This window comes from Hyperoodon ampullatus (genome assembly GCF_949752795.1).
Source record: "Hyperoodon ampullatus genome assembly, chromosome: 1".
Lineage (NCBI taxonomy): Eukaryota > Metazoa > Chordata > Mammalia > Artiodactyla > Ziphiidae > Hyperoodon > Hyperoodon ampullatus.
In genome coordinates, this window is record NC_136914.1 from 4,881,699 (window position 1) to 4,905,652 (window position 23,954).

Consider the following 23,954-nt stretch of genomic DNA (forward strand, 5'->3'; position numbering starts at 1 on the left):
ACTGTGGTATTCTTGGAATAGGTTAGTTCTCTCAAGCACAAGCTGCTTTTGCCAGGTGGTCACAGTACACACTGATGAGACCTACCTTGGAAGAATAACTTTTATTTAAACTGCTTCTCCATAATAGAAACCAAACACTGCCTCAGATTTCTAATGAGTCTTCAGAAGTCATATTTTAGATGCTTGTTGCTTGAGCAGCAATCTGTGTACCAGAGCTAAGCAGAGGGGCTTAGAAGACAGGGAGCTACTTTGTGTACCATATAAGAAGCAGTAAAGCTTCACTGGAGATGTAGCAGAACAGGAAAACTGTAGTCACCAGAACTTTCTGGAAAACTCCCCTCACCCATCTCCCACCACCACAACAAAAATTACCACTTCAAACAGCTAGAATAACAGGCTATAAACACAAAGACTCTAATCCGAGTCTTTCCCAGTTTTAATATTGTTTACAGAAGGCCTGGAATGTAAAAGAATGGATTTGTTACCATCTGAGAAATTAGGACCTTAAACAAAATAAGGCTGGACAAGCAAAAATATAATTTTAATAGGAGCAAAAGTTGGCTGATTCTGATATTGAATAAAGTCAGAGCTCATGTATCCTGAACTACTGATAATATCCAATTAATTATTAGCTGAGAGGGTTAATGATGTAATATAAGTACAGCACTGAGAATAGAGCCTGGCACAGATAAGTGCTATAGGAGTTTTTTTAAATTTTTTAATGAATCGTACTCTTTCCCATTTTTCTCTGGCTCATGGATGAGACCTGATATATCTCCCAAAGTACAAAGCAGGTTTATATTCCACATGTATACATATATTTTCCCCTGTCAAGTTGCCTGTGGGCATGCAAAACACTAGTCCTAAGAGTAGACTCTTTAAGAAGGCCTTTCATTCATTCAGATAAGAATAAACTCCAAAGGAGAAACGTATGTGTCGGCGAACAAACGATCATCCTCACTGTCCACTCACCTGTCCATGCACTCTTTGACGACTGCAAAATTGCCATCACCAATAACCTTCCCAATTTTGTACTTCTCAAGAAGAGTTGACGATTCAGAGCACCTGTTTCCATTCACACCTACAAAAAAGGATAAACACAAAGTCTAATGAACACATCACATTTCACCTTGATTCCTACAGATGGGTGAAATAATAAATCACAGTGGAGTTATTTCTAAATCTGTGGTCAAACTAAAGAAAATCCTCTGAGCCTATTCTCTGAATAGAACACCTGAATCACCAATTTCCTTTTGGCCTTGTTGGTTGGAATCAGAAACCAACCAAGTCAATAAACCTAACAAATCCCTGAAATATCAGCTAAAAATAAGTGATTAGCTTTGGGTAAAAGGGAAGTCTAACCAAAACTTTGTAAACTTTTTGTCAACTCTGGAGAACGGGGGAGGGGATGATGATGGGGACTTAATCTTAGAAATTTTCTCTTCAAGATTCTCTAGTAAAGAAAATTCTGGCCACTTAGGATACCTTGTTAAGGCTAATTTCTGGCTCAAAGTGTCCTCAAAAAGGCGAAGGGGGAAGGGCAGGAGAAGGAAGTGGTTAAGATCCACCACTTTTCACAATGTATCCCCAGTGCCCTGTACATAGCTGACATCAAACAAAGAAACCCACTTAAAGTTATCTAAGAACAAGGAAAGTCTACATTTAGGAATTGTGAGCAGATTGCCACTAAGGAAAAATAAAGGAAACCCAAGACTAAAATTTGAAATTGGGTAGCTTAATTCACGAGATTCTATACATATTGATGTGACCCCTGCCTAATAAGGCTAAACAGGCTAACTGGTGTCATGATCCCATTGCTGTTTAGGGAGATAATTTAGCACAAGTGGGTTTGGGGGGCGACCAGGTTCACATGGATGGCTTCCCTTATAAAAGTAATCATAGACTGAGAGCTACCTTCAGGACTCATGCAACGATCAAGTTCAGGCCCGCCATTTACATTGGAAGAAGATCGGCCATGTGCAGAAATCTGCTGAAAGAGGAGAGTGCCCATTATTTATCAGGATAAGTTTCCGAATCTTTAGCTAGCTCATCCTTAAGAGAATAGAAAATGGGGGCTTCCCTGGTGGCACAGTGGTTGAGAGTCCGCCTGCCGATGCAGGGGACACGGGTTCGTGCCCCGGTCTGGGAAGATCCCACATGCCACGGAGCGGCTGGGCCCGTGAGCCACGGCCGCTGAGCCTGTGCTCCGCAACAGGAGAGGCTACAACAGTGAGAGGCCCGCATACCGCAAAAACAAACAAAAAAACAACAAAAAAAAAGAGAGAATAGAAAATGCTTATATAATAGAATGCAAAAAAAGTAAAATAAAATGGTACAGAAACAGAGGAAGCATCCCCTTGCTTCTCATCTCACCTTTCTCCCTATATACAATCCCATTAATACAGTTCTTCCTTAGATACAGTATTTTCAATTCATATTAGTATCAGGAAAATTGACATATGTTACTCATTTTTGATACTGTGTTACTTTTGATCTCAACGAAGTAAAATAAGGAGACTTTCATGGCATCACCCATGAACAAGGTAGTTACTAGCGGCACAAGGCTTAGAACTACAGATAATTACAAGAACGTCAGCAAGGAGTCCCCAGATCCCACATTCCCCACCCTTCCCCACACCCTGGCTGACCACCAGAGTCCCTACTAGGGTCGAGCTCTTCTCAGAAGTCCAGCCCCATGTCCGGGAGTGTATCACCTTCCACACCCTCCTGTAGCTTCAGGACCCAGAGAACAGCCCTGGCTCAATCAACTCCTTTGCCACCCTAAGACAGCAGGAATTCCTCTGAAGCATCATAAGGAGCTTTTTTTTTTTTTTTTTACTAATAACAAGAGGGGAATAAAAGATAAAGCTTTTAGGTAGGTTCCAACTTCACAAAAAGCTGAAGTTCCCAGTCTAACACAGAAATATCTCTAGTTCTTAGGTAAACTGAAAAACTCATATTATGACTATTATTCATATATTTATTTATTACTATTTTGTTGTATTATTTATTTTCTTTATTATTCTGTAGGCTTATGGAATTTGTTCTTAATTTCCAAGGGCTATTACACTTTCAAACTCAATCTTTTCTCTTTCATCTTTAATTTTCTTTCTTCTCTTTCAAAAAAAAAAAAAAGTATTCCTTTCAGGAGTTTAAACACCAAAAGACTTACCAAATACTGAGAAGCACGTTTGGCATTTTTTGTGCTGGTGTGTTTACATGCTTGCCTCTGTGCCCAAACTATCCCGGCAGCTTCTGCCCCAGAGCAGCTGTGTCTTCTTCATCCCTGCCTCCTCCATGTGCAGCACAGGGCCTGGTGCACACACTACTTAATTCACACTTGCTAAATGAGAGCACAGATAGCACAAGTCTAGGGCAGGGACCTACCCTTCCCACAGTGCCCACAAGCTGGAGACACTGGGTCCACTCTCTTCCTCTGGGTGAAGTGGAGACCCTCACAGATGCTGAGTTTGGTTCAATCCAGGAAAACCCAATACTTACAACATTCCTTCAAACAGGATCATCCAGAAGTTCTTTGGGGATAAAATATGAGCCTCAAGAATGAGAGGCACGGGCTTCCCTGGTGGCGCAGTGGTTGAGAGTCCGCCTGCCGATGCAGGCGACATGGGTTCGTGCCCTGGTCCGGGAAGATCCCATGTGCCGCGGAGCGGCTGGGCCCGTGAGCCATGGCCGCTGAGCCTGTGCGTCCGGAGTCTGTGCTCCGCAACGGGAGAGGCCACAGCAGTGAGAGACCCGCGTACCGCAAAAAAAAAAAAAAAAAAAAAAAAAAGAATGAGAGGCACATAAAAATTAGGCTGTTTTCTCAGGTCCCACGTAACCACACCTGTGTGGACAGTAAAACCAGGAGTGGCGTGTCCTGCTAGGAAACCCAGGGCCACGGAAAAGCAGTGGTGACAGCCACCAGATGAGCCCCCTCCTGAGGGACAAATACAACTCTCATAAGTGTCTGTGTCCTACACGCTGACAGGGGAGTAGTCGTGCAGGAACATGGGTGTGCGTGTGGGTCGCTTTCTGGCCACGCTTAACCTGATGAAAACACTGGAGGCGGATGAACACCTGGCTCCTCAATCACTGTTTCCTCACAATACAGGTAATTTGGTGGACAAAGTTTTTCAAAATGGAGCTTTTTTGTTTGTTTTATTCTTTCTTTTTTTTTTTCCTGCTGAAATTGAAGGCAACTCCAAATTCAGTAGGAGTCTATGCTAGAATGTTTAAAAGCTAGACTTTTAAAATCAAGCCCCAGAGAGGGAACATAAAAGGAAGCTGAAAAGAAAACCACAGCATTCTCTGCTCCATTCATGGCCACAGCAACTACCCCAGTCCTGGTCGTCCTCAGCTTCTCTCGGCACCTCTACCAGAGGCCTCCTCAGTTCCATCAGTCTCTCCCACTCCACGATTATAGCCAGAGAAGCTTTTCTGAAGGATAGTTCTGACATCGCCCCTAGGATCCCAGAAACTCATTGAGTCTGTTACCAACAGACTAACCCACACGTATTCAGCATGGCACTCAGGCCATGATTTATCCTCTTACCTACCTGTCCAACTTGTTTCCCACCACTTTTTTTCATGTATTTCATACTTACATTAACTCCAATAATCTTTCTTTTTTTTAAAATTTTTTTGAGTAGCTTTATTTATTTATTTTGGGCTGTGTTGGGTCTTCGTTGCTGTGCGCGGGCTTTCTCTAGTTGTGGCGAGCGGGGGCTCCTCTTCGTTGCGGTGCGCATGCTTCTCACTGCGGTGGCTTCTCTTGTTGTGGAGCACAGGTTCTAGGCGCACGGGCTTCAGTAGTTGTGACACGCGGGCTCAGCAGTTGTGGCACGTGGGCTCTAGAGCACAGGCTCAGTAGTTGTGGTGCACGGGCTTAGTTGTTCTGCGGCATGTGAGAACTCTCCGGACCAGGGCTTGAACCCGTGTCCCCTGCATCGGCAAGCGGATTCTTAACCACTGCGCCACCAGGGAAGTCTCCAATAATCTTTTTTTTTTTTTGAAACGTTGCTAAAACTTTCTAAGTCTTAATTTTCTGCTCTGAATATAGGGATAGTAGCAGCAGCTAGCGCAAGATGTGCTAAAGAATTAAAATTAGCTCATGTACGTAAAATCATTTAGCTCAATCACTGACATGTAACAATAACTCAATATTAGTTATTAGTATTTTTCCTCAAAACATCTAGCATAGGGCCTTGAAGTGAGTGTCTGAGAAATGCTTTTGAATTATTGAATGTACAATGGCTATAAGAGATCGTTTGCTAAATAATTCATTCGAAGTCTGTTCCACTTCTAATCCAACTCTTCCTAGATTGAAAACTGTCAGTCATGGGAATAAGAGATCCAAATTAAACTCATATCAGCCACATTCTTAATGGAATAAAGATAAGAAGAATGTCATTTTGGGGTTAAGTTTTAGATCTCAAAAGATAACTGGAAAGATCCCCTTTGATCACGGCTTGCCTTTAGGTTACAGGGATGGGGGAGGTGTACTGTCAATGTCTGGGAGCAGCAGTGGACAGTGGCTGGCTTACCTGAATGTCTGTATCTCACAGCCCAGAACGGGGCAGCCTCATGCCCTCAGGACACAGCTGGCTGGGTCCAGCCTGGGCACTGAAGGAACCATCTCCCTTCCCAACACTCAGAGCTGGAGGGAGTGTGCAGCGTGCAGACCCCATGCCCACTGCTGAGGTCCAAAGACCTGCCTTCCCCCAGGCCTGCTTGCTCAGCTCTCCTGGAAGCAGGTAACGTTCTTCTCACAGGTCTCTTTCTTGAGCTAATTTGAGAAGTTAGTTCATCGCAAGCTGATACGTTCTGACTCAAGGGCTAAGAAGGAAGTCTTGGAAGGAGCTAAAATGCAGGCATTTTTACCTCTTTGTACATTTTCACATGGATGCGTGACTCTCTGGAGTGTTTACTGAGCTCCTGTCAACCCCTGTAACTTTCTCAATGTTCTTTTGATTAAACCCCCATTCCCACCTATCCTGATTCCCTGTACAGTCCAGCAATTACAAACCTGGTTTGTGTTGGGATTCAGAGGTGGCAAGGAGCCAGAACAGGTGGTGGAAGCTGGTCCTCCAGCAACTGGGCTGAAGCCCAGCCTCGGAGGTTGCCTCATGGGCAGCGTGAGGGCACAGGCCCACGTGAGAGACTACTTTCATGTGTACGTGCCAAAAGTTTCACTAAATCACCAGGAAATGCAGCTTTCTTAGCAAGGCATGATGGCAAGAAGATTATTTTTCAAGACTCTCAAACAGAATGATTTTTTTTCAAAGTGCTAAACCTCAAGCATTTAAAAACTAGAGAGTTAACAGAAGTGACATAACTGATTACCTGTCCCAATATGTTCCTTTATTTGAAAATAAAGCTTTCATGAAGAAAATGAAAACATAAAGAAATGAGGGAATCATCTTATTATAACACAGCTCAACAGACAGGACATGATTAGACCCACGGACAGTTTTCCTTTCCTCCCTCAGCTACAACCTGTGCTGGCTGCAAAGGATGCAAAGATGTAGGGCCACGGAAGCTTGCAGTCTCAGGAAGAGGCATGTGTGCACCCTTAAAACCCTTCCCAGAAACCTCACCTAACCATTTGAAGGTTCCTTCTGATGGTTACAAACGCCCGTGAGGATCCATGCGAGGGAACCACTTCGCTACAGCACGAATCTGCACTTGGCGTGCTGGAATCACACCGCTAGCAATTAAGCTCACGTGACCTCCTGGCAATGAAGCCTGGTGCTCTGAGAATCCAAGAAAAGCTGGGTATTCACCAAGATCTCTGGGCAGATCCCTGGCAAACGTGAAGTGTCTATTGTTACATATAAAGCAAAGCACTCCCGGTGCCCTGAGAGACATGCAGACAAAAGAGGAAGGAAAACACTAGGGCAAAAGCTATGACTACAAAATTCCCACCATTTACCAGGCAGAATTTATGGATTTCCCTGTCCCTTGTAAGAGAACTATTCTTTTATTGAAGCAAGGAGAGATTAAACTATGGCAATCCTGATTAAAACCTGTCCCATTTCTATTGTCCAACTAAACATTTTTTTTTAATCTCTTAAAATGCTAATGAGCTTTCATGCTTCCATCAGCAACCAGGACGCTGAGACAGCACGAAGACTGTGCCTAGATGCTGCATTTCGGTGAGCTGCTCCTCAATAAAGCAGAAACGGATGGCAGCAACTGGGATCTTTCAAGATATCTTCCATAATTACTAACTGGTTCAAACAGGTGTCATGATGTTTAGGGCTGGGAAGCAGAGGGGACACACTTCCTGGTGAGTGAAGGAAGGAAAGGGATTAAAAAGGCTGAAGACACTGCCGAGCACGTTCTCTGGGACCTGCGCCACTGCGCCACCACCTACCTACTCTCTGGCAGCAGCAGCTCCACTTTTATGAGTATGCAAGGAAGGAAAATGCACAAGGATCTACTTCTGCTAAGAACTTTTTTAAAAAGACTTGAAAACAAGCAGAAAAAGCTATACAGTACTCTCAACTAGCTTCATTTAAAAGGGCATTCAGGGCTGAGTAAGTACATTTGATAATCATTAACATGCCAGCTTTCCACATTTTTAGTAAGGAAGTTAAGTCAAAGTGTCCTACATTAAATTTCTTACTATTTCTACAAAACTTAGAATTTAAAGAGAATGTTAAGTGCTATACTAACATTGAAGTTTTGTTCAGAAATAGGCAATTCTCAAAAAAAAGTAGCAAAAATAGTTCTCTTAATGTTACTTAATAGAACTACTTAATAGTCCCAACTTCATTTTGGTTTTTCATAAAAGGAAGCATTTGAACAGAATCTAGCAGAAATACTTGTGTAGTGAGTTGACTTTCTCGAATGCATCTTGGAAAACAGCACTACGATTCAATTTTTAAGTGGTCTACTGCAGGGGTCAGAAACATTTTCTGTAAAGGGCCAGAGAGTAATTTTAGCCTTTGTGGGTCATATGGTCTTTGTCGCAACTACTCAACTCTGCTGTTGTAGCGTGAAAACAGCCATAGACCAAATGGAAACAAATGAGCATGGCTGTATTCCAATAAAACTTTAATGAGAAAAACAGGCGCTGGGCAAAATGTGGCCACAGGCAAATAAATTCCTGGTCTACAAGAACTTTCTTAGGAAAGATTTTCCTCCAATATAATTCTTACACTTTTAAATGCTTAGAACAGAATAAACCCCAGGGTATGGTTGTTATAAAGCAATGGTTCTCTGTCCTTGGCTGTACATTAGAATTACCAGGGAAGATTTGAAAAATTCTATTGCCAGGCTGCACCGCAGATTAAAGAATTCTTGCATGTAGGGCCCAGGCATCAATATTTTTTTAAGCTCCACAGAAGGTCTAATGTGTAGCTAAGGTTGCGAACCTCTGTGGAGGAAGTTTCTGGCAGTAATTGTAATTAATCGTCCAGCTATCTTAATTTAAGTTCTCTCTGTCACTCATCCAGTAACCTAGCCATTGTGAGTCATCAATAGCCCAAGAACAATGTTCTCTTTGTAAGAAAAGGAAAGAAGCAACTCATTACAGTTTACTGAATGCCTACTTTGTGCCAAGTCTTAAAATGAGTACTTTTATATCTTATGAATTAGGTATTATCATCATCTCCATCGATCTGTGAAGAAACCAAAGCTCAGAGAGGTTATATAACTTGCCCAAATGCCACAGCAAATGTGGATTCAGAATTTAAACCCGGGTCTGACTGCAGAGCCCAGGCTATTCAGCTAGTCTCACACTATGACCTCCTCAAGAAGTCTTGTACCCTATACCAGACTCACTGATCAAAATATTCACTGGGGTATATTTAGAACATGCTTTCAGAGTACATAACTATAATCACATTCTTATAATTTAGTCAAATAATATACAAGTCGATAAATAAATACACAGCCTTTCCTCACATAAAGCAATCTTAAGAAAAATTTTCTTTAAAAAGATGACCTCTGAAATGTACTGAAGATTTTTTAAAACATCAGTATTCTAGATATTACTTGTAAATAGATTTGCCTCATTATCATTTTTGTGGTGTTTTCTAAAAAATATCAGAAATATCAGTTCCATTAATTAGAAGGAAAACCAGTATAAATTAGGCATCCATTTAAAAACAGAAGCTTTATCGCTTTAATATTGGATTTGTGATAATTTACTTTGAAATACTTCAGTATTAGTAATGAGACATGAGAACCATTAATCTGAATCAGCACCTAAGGGTTAGTAACATACAAAGTATTCCTATCTGTAGCCATACCTTACACTTGGTTTCATTTGGTAAAATCAGTGGTGCTTGAGACTTGTGACTGGTTCACAGTGGTGAACAGCAGTAAACAGGACCCACTGTTTGTGCATGTACATGGTTTGAGATGGTAGCCAGCTCAAGTCCATGAAAGTTTAATAGGGAAGAACAAACCTGACTCCATACTGGATGTTTCTTTTACTTTAACCTTTATATTCTATTGCTTTTGCTACAAGTTAATAACTAAAAGAATGTTGCTTCTAGCCTGAAATATACAGGACAGCCCATTCTCAAGGCTCTGACCTTTAAAGATATAACATTTTCCCATTCATATAGAGATAAAAAGTTGCAGAACAGAGAATAACATTTGTCTTGCTGGAGGTTGAGAGGAACATTGTGACCTGAACTACATGGACAGCTGCAAGAACAAAGGATTCTGGCACCAAGAAGTTTCTGCCAACCAACCACAGCCCCTCCCCTTTTAGTATAAAAGAAGCCTGAATTCTAACTCAGGTAAGATCGTTCTTTGGGACACTAGTCTTCCACCTTCTCAGTCTGCTGGCTTTCCGAATAAAGTCTCTGTTCCTTGCCTCAACAACTCCTCTCTCAATTTATTAGCCTGTCATGTGGTGAGCAGTACGAGCTGGGACCCAGTTACAAAAGGAGCTGTATGGAACCTGCTGACTTTGGCTTTCTGTTCCTCTGAGTATCGCTGCCACCTCAGTTGACTACATGGCCTGCCAAAACCAGCAAAGAATCTCATCACATCCCTATGAGTGAGCCTTTCAAGCATTGGATTTTGCTTATTGGATTACTAGATTTTTCGGCAACAGGTGGTATGGCCACACCTACCTGCTAAACATGTCTACATGATTTCAGTGTGAGGTACCACCAATTTCTAGGATGCCTGCATGGTGGGGGAGGTGGTGCCTGTCTCTTCAGTGCCAACAATGGAGGCTATCACTGTCTGTCACTGGCACAGGCCAGCTCACTACCACAACCTCTAAGTATTATCACCATCCAATTTTCTAATGCGTGACCGAGAAGAAGGTTTAATTACCACTTTCACGAATAAGGGGGTGTTTAAGATAAACACATATGCTGCTTATATTCAAATAAAGTTTTTACAATTGATCCAACTTGCACACTGATTTGCTTGGCAAACTCTCCCTCCACCCCCATAAAAAAGGGCTTCCACCCAGGTGAGCCATTTACCCACCAAATGCTTTTTTTTTACTTAACAACTACAGTGTACAAATCACTGTCCTCAGACAGAATCTGGGAGTCATTGTGATGATTTCTTTTTTAGGGCACTGAAGTCTTCAAAACTGCTTAGTCCCTCTTTTGCTTTTGTTTCTGTCAACAAAATCAATTATGATCAGAGATGAAGTCACCACCCAACATTTCTGAGGTAATAAAGGAGGTATATAAGTCGTCAGTCTCTTCGTACTGAAGACCATTAACTAGTTTTAAATACCAAAGAAAAGCCAAAGCTCCAGGGAAAAGCGAAAATGTTGAAGGTCAGACGCTACCGTGGATTTACATTTCACAGCTTCGAAAAGAAGTTTTGAGTTCAGAAGGTCAAAGAGTTACATTTTAGCTCTGCCAATCAGTATGAGATACTACCAGCCCTTTCATCACACTTCACAAATCTGGAAAATCTTTCACCACCAGCAGACCCAGGAGACATTCATCAGACAAAATATCAGCACATCAGACAGTTTATAATCTCAAGATGTTGGATAATGTTCCAAATGTACTTTTTTCTTTCTTCTTTCAACCAACAAGAATGCTCACAGTAGACAGCCCCTGGGCATACACTTCAGCATCAAAACATGAGACATTTCATCCCCCAGTGTCCACAGATGTGCCCCTGACTCTGAAGCCTTGAGTTACTACAGCCTTGAAAGTCTTAAACTGGGACATGGATGATGAATTAAATTTCAGGGAAATGCTTTCTTCATCCATCTGGCAGCTGATGACACATTTAGTGCTCTTTATTGCCTATCTGTCCCAAAGAAAATGCTGTGATTTACTCACAGTAAATATTCCAGAAGGGAAGGTTATCAGCTAGATCGAAGAGACTCAGAGGGACCTGGGCAGAGGAAACAGGAGACCACGGGCTGAGGTCAAGGAGAAACTGGAGGATCAGGAAGATGGGGGATTAAGAGAAGAAAACAACAGCGGTGGTAGGATTCTAGGATTTGCAGGGGAGAGAGAAGAATGCACAGGGAGTGATCGGTCTGGAGAACAAAAGGACTGGAAGGGGAACAAAGCAAAGAAACTGATGGGGAGAGAGACTTTTGTGGTGCTCAAAAGGGAGAATGGACAGAAAGCTACTGAGGGAGCAGACGCAGCCTAGGAAAGAAAGTCTGGGTGAGAGGAAAGCAGAGAAGGGGAGTGGGAGCCACAGCCTCCAAGATGGTCCCCGTGAGCCTCGTCTCCTGACGTGCATGCCCTCGTGCAGTCTCTTCCCACGCCTAACTGGGCTGACTTCTGTGACTACTGAGCTATGAGGGAAATGATGGTGTCTGACCTGCGAGGCTAGGTCATAGATAGGGGAACGTCTGCAGGGCACTGTCTTTCAGACCACTCACTCTGGGGAAATGCAGTCGCCACATTCTGAGGATCCTGAAGCCAATTTAGGGAGGGGTCCACATGGTGAGGAACTGAGGCCTCCTGCCAAGAGCCGGCACAACTTGCCACCAAGTGAGTGAGTCACCTTGGGAGGGGATCGGCCGTTCCCAGTCAAGCTGCCGGTGACTGAAGCCCCGGAATACATATTGACTACAACCTCTTGAAAGATCTTAAACTGCTCCTGAATTCCTGACCCACAAGAACTGTGGGAGAAAATAATTTTTTTTTTTTTTTTTTTGCAGTACACGGGCCTCTCACTGTTGTGGCCCCTCCCGTTGTGGAGCACCGGCTCCGGACGCACAGGCTCAGCAGCCATGGCTCACGGGCCCAGCCGCTCTGAGGCATGTGGGATCTTCCCGGACCGGGGCACGAACCCGCATCCCCTGCATCGGCAGGCGGACTCTCAACCACTGCACCACCAGGGAAGCCCAAGAAAATAATTTTTTATTGTTGTTTTAAGCTGCTAAATTTGGGGATACCTTGTTACTAACAGAATTACCTATAGATTACTAATAGGGTTGGAACATGTAGAGAGGGCAGGAAAACAAAGATGAAGGGTAGAGCTGGGAGAGAAAGTCATAACAGAAAAGCAGAGAAGGTAATAATATCTGGAGTCTGACTTCCCTCACTTTCTCGTTCCTTCTCCTACACTACTGCCTATCATTTTTTTTTTTCTAACTGAAACTTCCCTCATGTGAAAACTGAACCTGGAAACCCCAATGCTTACTGTAATACAAATAGAATATAAACGAATAACAGTAGAATAATAGAGTAACAAAGCTATTCTAAGTCCTTTCTTTATATTTAATCAGTTGATCTCAACCCTGTGCAGTAGGTCCTAGGAATCCCCTTTTTTACAGATAACGTGATGTGAGTTCCCCAAGGCCACACAGCTAGTGAGTAGCCAAGATGAAACCCAGACACTCCGGTTTCCGAGCTCACACCCTGAATCACTGCACCATCTTGTGTCCATCTCAGAGCAGGGGCCTCTGGGCTTCTCCCTTCTCTGAGCCTCTCTTTCTATGTAACTGCACACGAGCGGGTGGCATCTCTGCCTTCATCCTCTGGCCTAAATGGGTCCCTTACCTTAACTGGGACAGATTGGAACATTCACAGAAAATTTTAATAAGTAAGGAGAATAAAAGGAAAATAAACAAGAGTTCTTCCTGACACAGGCCTAGTACAACCTGGCATGAGCTGGCCTTACCTCAAGGCCTTTGGCTCCCCGTCTGCCTGGCTTGGTGGGTAGCCTGGTCCACAGTGGTGGAAACAGCTGCAAAAATACCTCCTCCCCACGTGACTATCACCACGAGTGGTCCTGTCTTTTAAAAAAGCCGTATTCCCAAAACTTGTACAAAAGCAAAGCCAACTTGTCATACCTAGGCACTAGGTTCTAGGGAAGAAGCCCAGTGGGTAACCCTAGCAACCCATTTTACTAATTTTTGGTCTGACTACGTAGTTCCAGTCATCTGTATAACAGACGTGCCCTGCTTTCTCACTGTGTCTTTGGGGGCCAGTAGTGGTTAGAGCGTGCACTCTGCATGCAAATCCCAGTCATGCCAGTGTGCTCACAAGGTGGCCTCCATCGCAGGCCCACTATGGAACATTATCCCAGGTCGAGGTACCCATGCACCTGCGGGGGCAGGACTACACAGTCTGTTTCCAACCTGTGCCAGTCTTGACCATACTGAGCTCCATTGTTGGCTTCCAAAAAAAACCCAAACAAACAAACAAACAAACCCAATAACCCTAACCCATTGTGAACTTTGTCATTTATCTAAAGCTGACCCACTAAAGTAAAACTGCTGGTCACACAGTGTAACCATTTCACTTGAAAAGAATCCCCATTAGATACGATGAACAATCTCTCACACCAAGCCTCCCAGGAAGAGCTGCCAACAGGAGTTCTTCCCTGTCTTCCTCGCCCTTCCTCTGGCCTTTCCCCCCTCCCCTACCCCAGGATCACCTCTCCCTTTTCCCAACCCTCCCCTCTCCTTATTCCTTTCCCAGTCTCACAACCCGTTTTTGTTTGTTTGTTTGTTTGTTTTTGCGGTACGCGGGCCTCTCACTGTTGCGGCCTCTCCCGTTGCGGAGCACAGGCTCCGGACGCGCAGGCTCAGCGGCCATGGCTCACGGGCCCAGCCGCTCCACGGCACGTGGGATCCTCCCGGACCGGGGCATGAACCTGCGTCCCCTGCATCGGCAGGCGGACTCTCAACCACTGCGCCACCAGGGAAGCCCCTCGCAACCTGTTCTTATTCAGAGCATTTGTGCGTATCTAAACCCAGGCACTCACCCTCCTAAAAGGCCTACACAGCACAGGTTTTCCAAGGGGTGCCTGTGTTGGGGTCACTGAAGCAGGCCCACCAGGGATGGGGGAAGGTCAAAAGTTAGAGACGGAGACTGTGAAAGGGTCAGAGATCCCAACTGGCCACTGGGGCCTAGAGCCACTCACTTCACATCTCTGCACCTCAGATTCTTTTTTTTTTTTAGGTCAAGGTGAGTTTATCGTCCAAATAGCATAACCTAACTGCATCCAAAACCATCTGAAATCCATCTTTAAGCTAGTCAGGAAAACAGGTTATTATTTTTAAAAATCACTGAACACTGAACAGATAGGACCTCTTAAAAGGCAGCTGACTATACCATGTCACCGTCATGACCAGTACAATGCTTTTTTCATACTTCCTAAAAAGCTGCTGTGAATACTGATCATACTACTCTAGCATATACTCAAATGCTGGCCAAATAAACACCCACACCCACCTCTTACAGAGTACATGCTGAGAGAATAACATTGACTTGATATGGCATCACACTCGTTTTAAAGCCAAAAAAAAATTTAAAATAATAGTAAAACAAAGTCCAAGATGAGAAACTGTAACAGAGGGAGAGATTTGAGTGTACCTCAGATTCTCCATCTATACAATGAAGACAAACTAAAAGATCTGAGGCCACTTCCAGTTTCCACATTCTATGGTTTTAGGTAACTGTCTAGCAAAACCAAAGAGTTATAACTGAGGGACAACTAACTCTCAGTTGTCCTAACATCTTTTGGTTTTAGGTTTAAAGAACCTTAATTACTTGGTCGCCACACTATTTCCTTTTTTTTTTTTACTTTTCTTTTATTTTTTTTATACAGCAGGTTCTTATTAGTCATCCATTTTATACCCATCAGTGTATACATGTCAGTCCCAATCTCCCAATTCATCACACCACCACCTCCACCCGCCTCTGCTTTCCCCCCTCGGCGTCCATACGTTTGTTCTCTACATCTGTGTCTCTATTTCTGCCCTGCCACACTATTTCTTAACACCCCACCTTGCAAAACAACATTCCCAATTTGAGGAAAGCTTTGCTTCTTCTCCTGCCTTTGGTCCAGCCCCTTAGAGAGCTTGACCTTCTATGAACAGGTATGAATGGAACAGAGTTGTCGTCTTCACCAGAGTACTATCGAGAAAACAATGAGGGCTTTTTGTGGAGGAGGGGGAACTGCTTCTGAATTCCTGTCTTCTTCAAGGAGCAAACAAAAACGGCGCTCTGGGTCAGAGATCAAACATCACAATGTCGCTATTTCCATTTTCAGTTCTTTCAGTGTCTCCACCCAAACACAAAATGGTTCCCAGAAACTGGCACAAAGGGGGGAAAAACTGACAGGATATCAAATTCTGCTTATCTTTGACTTAATTTTGCTTAATTCCCTAGTAAGTAAAACCCAGATAGTAGAGGGAAAAAAAGCCATCTGCCAAAAAACTGTGTCCTGGGATAGAGAGTGATGTGAGTGCTAACTCCTGCATACGCTGTCCTGGCCTGGTTTGCTTGCTTTTGTCAGTTCCCTGATTCTCTGGGAAAAGACTATCCCCAAAGCCATGAAAGCATCTAAGTAGGATAAATAGTGGTAAAGAGTTCCTGCCCATGAAAAACAGCTCTCCATTGTCAGACATCTCCTCTTAATTGATCTTAATAAGCTATTTTAAATGAAGGGAAGGAAAAAGCATAGCACTAACACATGGTAATTATCTGTAATTCTCCATTTGTAATGTCACTGAATAGAGAAAATAAGGCAAACGTGGACAGATGCTGACTAGAGCTCTACAATGACATCGAAATTACGGTATTTTGTACAGTGAAGAGAAAAACTAAGCTGCAGTATTTCAAAGGCAGGTTTTCATTCCAAGGACAATACACACCATGGCCTGTGGGGAACTGTGATGAGATGAAATGTCCACAAAGTATGACCCCTGGGAACAGGCAGGGGTTAGAGGTATTTAGCTTTGTGTCCAAACAGCTGATGGGTGTGGCAGAGACTTGTTTAGCTGAGAATATTTAATGTAAGATTCAGTGATTCTGCATCAGCTATAAACTGAGAGGAAGAGAAATAGACTCCCCAGCTTCCTAGACAGATTTTGGGGCAACTTAAAAGAACTCTAATCTTAGCACTCTAGAAGTTATCTAAGGTCAAACATCCTTATTTTACAGATGATCAAAAGAAAACTCAAGAGGAGGTCTCACAGCTGTTAGCCAAGCCCCAGGTGTGGCAGAGGAGAAAGGACGGGGTGGGAGGTCATGGAAGAACCACCACTCTTTATCTTACTGGTAATCTCATCTTCACTCTTGACCAGGAATCAGCATTTCCCTAACCTTCTTCATTTACTTCTGCATCAATAAGTGATCCTTGAGCACTTACCACGTGCCATGGAACTGTGTGTGCTAAATGCTGGGGTTACTCTAATAATTAAGATACACCTAGTGTAGTGAGAACACTTTTATCTAATGTCTCTGCAATAATACAACTTATTAGCATGTTTTAAAAATCCCATGCCTCTTCACTCCAGACTTCCGCATCTGTGAGTGATCTCCTGCAAGTCTGTGCACATACATGAAGGAATGGGTCTGTACTCAGAGCATTAAGCAGCACCAACTGACCCAGTGGCAACAATAAAAAAGGACAATCTTGGGCTGAGAGCTGAAGATGGACTGGGAAGAAAGATGGGAGACCAGGTTACCAATGGATAACAAAAAAAAAAGGGGGAAATGACCAAGACCCTGGGTAAGGTACCTTCTGGGACGGCCAAACGCAGTCCTAGGTCAAGGATCAGAGCAGCCCTGCCTACAGCAACAGCCTGAGGGAGAAATACAAGTGACCTTTGCAGGTGGATCACTGCAAAGCTTAGGTTAGGTCTGTCCTAGGTTGACAATTACCAGCACTTGGAACAACTTGCTTTAGTTTTAACAAAGGATGAAACAACTAGAACTGGAAAAGAGGTGAATCAACTTGATCTTTACTCTAGTTCTCTTTAAAGTTACCCGGATTAAAAAGAGAGCATCTCCAATCTATTCTGGAGAAAATAAGTTGGGAAAGAAAAGCTGAAAATAATTACATGAGTGATTTTTAACGGATATAACTTTTCTTTTGGGGTTGACATTTAAGAATTCCATTGAGGGATTTCCCTGGTGGTCCAGCGGTAAAGAATCCGCCTTACAACGCAGGGGACGTGGGTTCGATCCCTGGTCAGGGAACTAAGATCCCACATGCCACGGAGCAACTAAGACTGTGTGTCACAACTTCACAGCCCATGCGCCCTGGAGCCTGTGCGCCACAACTAGAAAAGAGAAGCCTGTGCACCCCGCGTGCCACAACTAAGACCCAACACAGCCAAAAATAAATAAAAATAAGTAAATAATACATAAATCTTAAAAAAAATTCCACTGAAATCATATTATACACTGACCTAAGCCAATTTAGCACTTCAGAAAATGGCCGGTTCTTTTGATAAATATAAGGAACTTCCAGTACGTAGAGGTTACTGAGAGCTTATGTGTTCCCAATCCCAAACTGACTATTCGTCTCAGTCCAAATTCTGCCAACATACATAAGCAAGCAGGCACAAAAACAGACAATCTGATCTGTCCTTTTCCAGAAGAAACTTCTCTTTTTGAAGTCAGGCACTCAGACAAGAACCATGCAGTTCACTCTGAGGTAGATACAACATTCTCAGGACAGGACAAGCACACCTGAGTGTCAGGTGGAGAACAGAGCCCTGCAGGCAGTGAGGACCCGCAGGCCCACCGCCCTGCTGGCCCAGCAGGTTCCCACCCCACATTCACCAGGCGTGCTGGGGCTTTTACCTTTCACTTTATCAGTGAAAAATGTTTTTCAGCATCCTTAAAGTAAAGAAAACCACTCGGACGATATCTGAAGTGTTGGGGCAACCAACTTTCAAGAATGTATTCCTAACGAAGTTGCATCCGATGTTAAACACTCCAAGAGAATGAAAGTTAATACGCGTGTACATCATGGCACTGTGTACACTTCCATCTTCCTAAAGTACATTACCATACAGACAATTTGATTGTTTCTACAAAAGGACACTTTCAATCTTTAAGAAAAATCATGTACTGCTATTTTACCGGGCAAATTTCCTCTTATAAACTTAAATTATTGAGGGCTACTAAATCAAATTAAACTTGTGGAAATCCTGCAAATTTGGTTTTGCTCATCGTTCATTCTTCTCCTTCTCTATTAGATAAAATGCATATTAAACCAACTGCTTAATCATGTTAAGTTACTGTTTATATTTTTAGGACACCACAGTCAAAACCTAAGATTTATTCCTAAGTTCTTCACCAAAATGAACATAGTTTTCTTGTGTTACTAACTTGTGTATGTAAATATTATGCTAGAATTTCACTCTGTTTTAGACTTTCACACAGTCAAATTATGTTAACGATATTAAAATCATGATTTTAAATGACATTTTAAAAAAGAATCGTGGTGTTCTCCAAGGCTTTGCCATTGTAAATCATTTTGATAATAATAGGAAAACTGCTATTTATTTATATAAAACCACATTATGTTCAACCCTAACCACAACTTTATATTCCCATTTAAGAGATGGGAACACTTTAGCTCAGAAGAGTTAAGTGAATTGGCCCAAATTACAAGATGAAAAAGGACACAAGATTCAAAGCCAGGTCTTCCTGGTTCCAAATCCTAAACTCTTTCCTTTATGATTTGTTACTGCACCCAAGCCCCTGAACAAGTTAACTAAACTATGCACCTCAAAATAACAAAATCACACAAATATGCCACATATCCCATTTCATACCTTTAATCCTCTGAAACTTCCTGGGCTAGTTGGAGAGGAACTGGAGGATTTCGTAGATTTAGGAGTGGAAAGCTGGCTGCTGGGAGTTCCATTAACTGATCATGAGACAACAAAGGAGACAGAGGTAATTAAAACCCAGAACCACCAGATTGTGTAAAAACACTAAGCATATGCCCAGTATAGCTCCAACGGAGCTCCGATTCATTCAAAGCTCAAAGCAGACGGTAAATCAGCAAAAAGCAAAAATAATGTGTCTTACTGCATTACAGACAAAGTATCAGACAAATAAGCAGTGAAACTAGAATTATTTTCAATAATAGTTTTCCAACAGTGACATAAACAAATATATAAAACGTTATGGAGTTAGAGATGTGAGCAACAACTTGTCCATATATCCTGCCTGCCATCAAGGGTAGAGAAATGCATGGCTGTTATATTTGTAATGGTCTACTCTGAAGGTTGTCCTATAACTACTCCAATATCCAGTATCTTAGTATACACCAACCTGAATAACCAAGACGTTCTTGTGGCTCTCCCAAATCAATTCCACCATGATTCTAACACATTTTCTAAGTATATCCTTAATGGAAAAAGAAAATTACTGGTCATTTTCCTTGTAATACCTACTTATTTGTTTGAAAGCCAATTTCTTATTATCTAGACTAGTTATTTCTAATTCCTTCCATTTTCTTGTCTTCTCAACTTAATTTCCCCATTATTTAGCAAGTCTTGTTGGTTTTTTGAACACCCTCCTCCAAACTTCCATACACTTCCTACGTTGAAAGCTCAATTTAGAGACTTGGTAGGGAAGAGTATGGGCACGGCTGTTTCAAGGGGAGGGTCAGTTGGCAGATTTTGTACTATACAATGCTAGTCACACATCTCAGTATAACTCAGGCTTATTCCTAATTATACCAATGGGATCCACTTCTGCTGTAATTTCACAAAACTATTAGTTAACATCTGGTATTCGTATATATATATATATATTCCTCTTCTAAGGAGTGCTTTAATCCCTTTTATCATTAATCTTCAATGCTTCTGCCCCAAGCAGATGAAAACTGGCATTCGTGTCTATGGAAAGAGAAGCAAAGTCCATTTCCTTTTTAAAAAATCTTTTTAATACAAGGGAGGAGACAACTGTTATTTTAAATGATGCTAATAAATATAAAAAGCAAAATGCAGAGATAAAGGTCCTGAATAGGTGACTCAAAAAAGTAAGCACCAGTCCTTGAACGGAGGCCGAATTCTGGATCTGTAAGTATTTGTGATTAGATGAGTCATGTATGTTTATTGTATTGCTCCTTGTAAAAATTCAGCAAAGATGAAAAAATTTTCCAGTTATTTTTAAATTACCAAACTTGAATTTTTCTAGTTGAAAACCACTCAGTCATAAATCACTATCCGTTATCTAGATTTTCTTAACAAATGTATGTGGGTATTTAGAGCACAAGTACAACACAAGTAACTGTACAATTAATTAGAAACTTTTAAGAGGATTCAACAGCCCTGATTATTATTCAATAAAGTTACACTTCAATTAATGCTCTTTCTTTTAAAAATTCTCCTTAAAGGGAACTGGTGGTAGGAATTCACGTAAAAGAGAGATTACCATGAGCAGTGAACTAGTAAGCTTGCTGTGAGCTGGCACTGAGTTTGGCTCCTTTTCCCCTTCATTCCACACAGCAACCTGTTCAGGTCACCAGTTCCTACTCACCAAGGGCTGTTACCTTTCACTGATATTCAGAAACCACTTTGATATCAAAGATTTCCTTGGAACCGTGACAGAAAAGGGACGAAAGAAGAAAAATTGGTTCCTGCACATGGTAAGCCCTGTGGCAGACCAATTTCCCTAAAAACACACCTCCTCCTGCCTAAACATAATTTCTTAACAAAACTCACTGCCAGGGATTGAACTGGTATCAGTAACTACGTGTCCATAATTACCCTCAAATAACTCCCATCCTAAAGAGACACTAAGCCATATATAGCCCTCTAAGTTTCTGATAGCATTTGAAAGGTTCTAAAAAATTGTCGTCTAGTGAGAAGTTCTTAATGCCATTTATCTGCACATCTCTCCAGTCCCTGGGAGGGTACGTGGGGCCTGGGACACAGCCACACTGTGCTCTCTCCCCCGACACTGCTGCTACCAACAGGAAGGTGGGCAACGCCCAGCGTCTCCGCAGTGCTCCCTCCTTCACTGCACCCTGGATTTTCTCTCCCAAAATAAGGCTCTTATCCGCCCTTGCCCTCAACTGTAAGGTAAGCAATAAACTTGGGGGCTTTCTTGTGTGTTTGCTCTGAACATTTTTTATCCTGGTGGACTACGACAGATTCACAAGCTAGAAAGCTGAAGTGAGAATTTTTAAGATGCAAATTGTGGTAACTGTTTACCCGCTTGTATCACCCAGATTAATTTCTATGTGTTTATTACATATCATCTAGCTATTTAGATAAATTTAGAGTTTTGTTGAGGAATTTTGTCAGCCAGAAGACTTCACTGATGGGAGCACTTTTGTCCCAAGAGTGAAAAAGTATAATATGACATTTACAAAGTAACTTGCTCTGTTTGAAATTCCAGTGAGTCCTATGGAATGTTCTAAATGGTAACAGGCATACTACAGCTAAAGCAGTCCGTAAAATCGAGTTTTACTTCTGTGTACTGTGGCATTTAATAATACAAAACTCTCTCTCCATTTTCTATAACTGCAGTGTGTGCTGAACATGCTTTTGAGTTAATCTCTTATAAAGAAGCCATTTGCCCTCTGAAACGCGATTTACATCTCACAACTTTTACTTATAAGTTAAGATAAACTTTATTAACCCAAACCCAAATATGGACTCAGTTGAAAATCTGGAGTATTGGAATCCTAAGATTTTCTCAAATCAGTTTCTAAGCATTCCAAATTCTAGTTAAAAAGATTTATACACTTATTAGACTATGTTATGGAGCAGTTGGTCTGCAAGACAAGTATGGCTATGAAACATGTTTTTAGTTCAATATGTTAATTTCCCTCTTTAGACCTCAGGCAGACAAAATTAGATTAATTTTAATACCTGATCCTTGAACCACTCTCCCCACTTTTATTTATATTACTTATGTGATAAGCATCTGTAAACCTATCACCAAAACAAAAGCTAAGAACCTGACAAAAGTCTAATTTACCACATGGTAAACTCAGTGAAGTGTATTTACGCAAATTTCATGTTATATTAGCTTTCCCTGCATGTGAGATACTTTACAGAAAGCACAATATGATTTGAAATAAGCTTAACATCAGAGAGATGCATTCAGTTAAAAATATTCACATCGCTGATATTTTAGAGAGAGGATGTTGCGCCTATTAACCCCAGGGTGGGGAGGAAGGAGAGGAGAGTATAATTGCTTCTGTGGCCATTTTCATGTTACCAACAACCCTTAGCCTTTTTCAATAACAGGCTATTCTCCCAAATTAACTAGAAGACACACCCCGTGAAGCGCTGTGTCTCCTCCATCACTGTGTACCGTGACTGCACACAGACAGGCACCTGGCAATCTTCTGAGGATGACTGGCTCTCTAACAAGTAAGGGAGGCGGAAGCATTGTGAAGCGCTTGATAACTGCACAGATGTCCACTGGTAAAAGCCAGATGCATTCATGGAAATGGAGCAAAAGGAAACAGAAATATGGCGAAAGACGAAAACAAAAACCCAGCAGAGCGACAAAGCCATAATAATCATGGCTCACCTGGGGATTTGGCCGTAGAGTAGGCCCTGGAGTAGTGGCCACCCCTCTTTACTGGACACATTCAGTATAAACAAAGGAGACAGTAAGGAGAGTGGTTATTCAGCAGGTCTAAACGTGTACACAAAAAGAAGGGCAAAACAACCCGACCTAGAGAAAGTGGGAAAGGTGCTAAAGAAGCAGTAGAAAAGTAGAACACCCCCCAAATTCGGTATTTTATAAAAAGGTTGATGCTTCTGACAGTTTTTATTAATACTACTTTCACGTGTCCTAGATTTACCCCATGTAAAATCACAGTTTTTTCACAATCCTTTCCTTAATGGGAAATGATATCAGCAAAATTATAACTACTAGAAGCGAGCCTTACAGAATCAATATATAAAGATTTAGGGGATATTTTAATTCTTTAAAAATGTCAAAAGCTGTCAAAATTATGACATATCTATAGGCTCAAGATCTGAAAGAAAGTTAGAGGTAAGCCTGACTCTGAAATAAGCAGTGCTACTTTCTAATAATAATCGTTGCTCCTATTAAATTGCTGGATGGTGGAAAAGCCTGTGGAAACTTACCAAGTAAATACATTGCTGTTAGGCGTGTACAGTTATGTTTTAAACCAATAAGATAAGAAAATATCCACAATCTTATAGCACAAAATTAAAAATGCAGCACACAGTGGTCAAAATGTGAAACACTTCTACATAAATACCAGAAGAATCTAGGTAAGACTGTTCTTGAGAAAATGTGTCAGAACAACACCAAGGGTTAGGACACTTATTATAACTTTGAGAAACAGACTTAAACTTCTGGATTTAAAAATCATGTCATTCTGGAACCTGGCTGCGTACAAGGATGGGAAAGACTACTAATTCATATTAAAGAAAACTGAAGAATGATCTGCCCCTTTTGTGACTATCCATTTCCTTTCCCTTTAACTACCTGAAGCTGGTGATTTGCTGCGTCGAGAAGGCCCAGGGCTCTTAGATCCAGAATACTTAACAGCTGAGGAGCGAGAATAAGACGACTTCAAGACGCGGCATTCTAGAAAGGAAGGAAAGTGCTTTAAGTGGATCTGGTTTTAATTCTCACCAAAGGAAGATCACAGATCACATGTGACAGTAGTTTACTGCCTAGAACCATTACCTGATCATCCTTCCTATTAATGCTAAACAATTTTAATATACAGAGCAACTGTCCCAAAAGCACACCTGAGGTTACCTTAAATTAGGCTTCACACCTTGCGAC

General features: G+C 41.9%; 1 protein-coding gene across 2 annotated transcripts in view; it reads right to left on the minus strand.

The window, feature by feature from the left end:
• The window catches only part of DCLK2 (doublecortin like kinase 2), a gene marked incomplete at both ends in the record, with an annotated part of 155,414 nt that overhangs the window by 32,811 nt on the left and 98,649 nt on the right, over positions 1-23,954 (minus strand). Inside the window, 5 exons of one of the 2 annotated variants that reach the window (XM_079714920.1) lie at positions 973-1,081; positions 1,915-1,987; positions 18,989-19,083; positions 22,716-22,766; positions 23,649-23,750. In XM_079714920.1, coding sequence (XP_079571046.1) covers positions 973-1,081; positions 1,915-1,987; positions 18,989-19,083; positions 22,716-22,766; positions 23,649-23,750 — 430 coding nt within the window. Of the gene's footprint in view, positions 1-972; positions 1,082-1,914; positions 1,991-18,988; positions 19,084-22,715; positions 22,767-23,648; positions 23,751-23,954 lie in introns of both variants that reach the window. The other variant, XM_079714919.1, reaches the window with a different exon arrangement.